Raw genomic sequence first — 1,633 nt, 5'->3', positions numbered from 1 at the left:
TAAATCTACTGTTTAAGTAAACATAAAACGGTTGCGATTACCCTAACTTTGAAATAATACGAAAGCTATTGTGTTCTCTGGATTGTTGTAGATACATAGTTGGCGCTTAGGCTTAACGCGACACTTATTAATGCTTATCAAAATGTGCGTGCATTAAATTAGGTGCAATCCTGAGGAAATATTCAACAAAAAAGATCCAAATCAATTTTCAGGACTTCTTTGGACAGTGAAAATATTCTTAAGAGATTTAAAATACTTTTAATACCTTCTTGCCCATGCCCTTTTCCAAAATTTATGGAATTAAAACACTAGAAGCAAAAGTGAAGCAAATCATTTCACCATAAACACTTAGTTTCGAGGATTTTTACATAATCAGTAACTTATATATTGCTTGTTTTCAACAGCAAACTATTCGATGACGACAAGTGCTCCTCAAAGTTCCCCTGCACCGGGTATGTATGGAAGAATCTCGCCATTCTTATTCTGTATACCGAGTTTCGGAACTCCTGTGTGCAAGATGAAATTGCAAATTTCTCAGACAAAATGTTTCTCCATTTTTACGTGTATATGTCTTGTCTTATTTTTAAGGTTATGGTCATTCCATACACGATAAAATACACGAAGTCGTCACCTGCATCCTAGGCCCCATTAAATTCACACTATTTAGCCCATCGAGAAATGGAAATAATAAAATTCTACGAATAAAGACGAAACTACTACACATAAAATGTATTAACAAAAGTATTTGCTAAAGCACCACCCGACTCGATTAGCTTCGCTATACTTCAGTGGACAAATCGTAAATAGCAAATAGTAGCGTATAAATTAATGTTGTTTTTGTTGTTATTGCGACAGATTTTTGGGATTTAAACTTCACAAACCGGGTCCGTTTGTCCGACCTTCTCTTTGTGTGCGTGTGTGTGTGTGTCTTTTTACCCTATTGGAGTAATCCTGAGAGCATATAGTCAACTCTAGTGTTTGCACACTTTCAATAACTGATCAAAACTTCGTATATGCAGTGAAAAAAATATGAATTCCAAAGAAAAACCTACGTACAACGTCAAAGCTAGAAACTTCAAGAGCCTGGATACAAATTTATTTTCAAATAAGATTTAATGGGAGAATGGAAAAGTACCTTTTAGGTATTTTTTAAAGAATGCGCCCAAATGAATTTTAAGACAACCTAAATTAATGTGCTCACTCTTTGTTTAAATGCTGAAATCTAGTAACAGATGCTTAAAAGGATTTTCGAAAGACAAAAGTGGAGAAAACGGAACAGGAAAGCAATTGTATCTCTTACGAAAAGGCGACAAACAACATTAAGGACTGTGCCTACTATTGTTATTGCGCATACGTTCTGCGCATCTCGAGATACTCGGATTTCCTATTGCTAGTGCTTATTAATACAGGAATATTTCTGCGCGGTTCAAAACTATGCGGAGAAAGCAGCACTTAGCAAGTGGTCTTGGTATCGTCGCCGTTGAAACGTCGCCGATTTCTGTCAACAAGATTGAGGTATTATCATAATTCCGATGCGTCCTTTCAACTTGAACGCCTGTTACTATGTGGAGACATAGAAAGCAATCCTGGGCCAGCAAATGATGAAGTGAATCGCTTATATCTAAGCTCGAAT

The 1,633-nt window shown here is 36.2% G+C and overlaps 1 protein-coding gene across 1 annotated transcript in view; it reads left to right on the top strand.

Annotated features, from left to right (window-relative positions):
• Positions 1 to 415: 415 nt before the first annotated feature.
• The window catches only part of LOC138034265 (bone morphogenetic protein 1-like), a gene marked incomplete at its 3' end in the record, with an annotated part of 20,943 nt that continues 19,725 nt past the window's right edge, over positions 416 to 1,633 (top strand). The window contains exon 1 of the mRNA XM_068881797.1: positions 416 to 452. Coding sequence (XP_068737898.1) covers positions 416 to 452 — 37 coding nt within the window. The remainder of the gene's footprint in view (positions 453 to 1,633) is intronic.

Source organism: Montipora capricornis, unplaced genomic scaffold (assembly GCF_036669925.1).
Source record: "Montipora capricornis isolate CH-2021 unplaced genomic scaffold, ASM3666992v2 scaffold_102, whole genome shotgun sequence".
In the NCBI taxonomy this organism is placed as follows: Eukaryota; Metazoa; Cnidaria; class Anthozoa; order Scleractinia; family Acroporidae; genus Montipora; species Montipora capricornis.
This window is presented reverse-complemented; position numbering and strand designations above follow the sequence as displayed.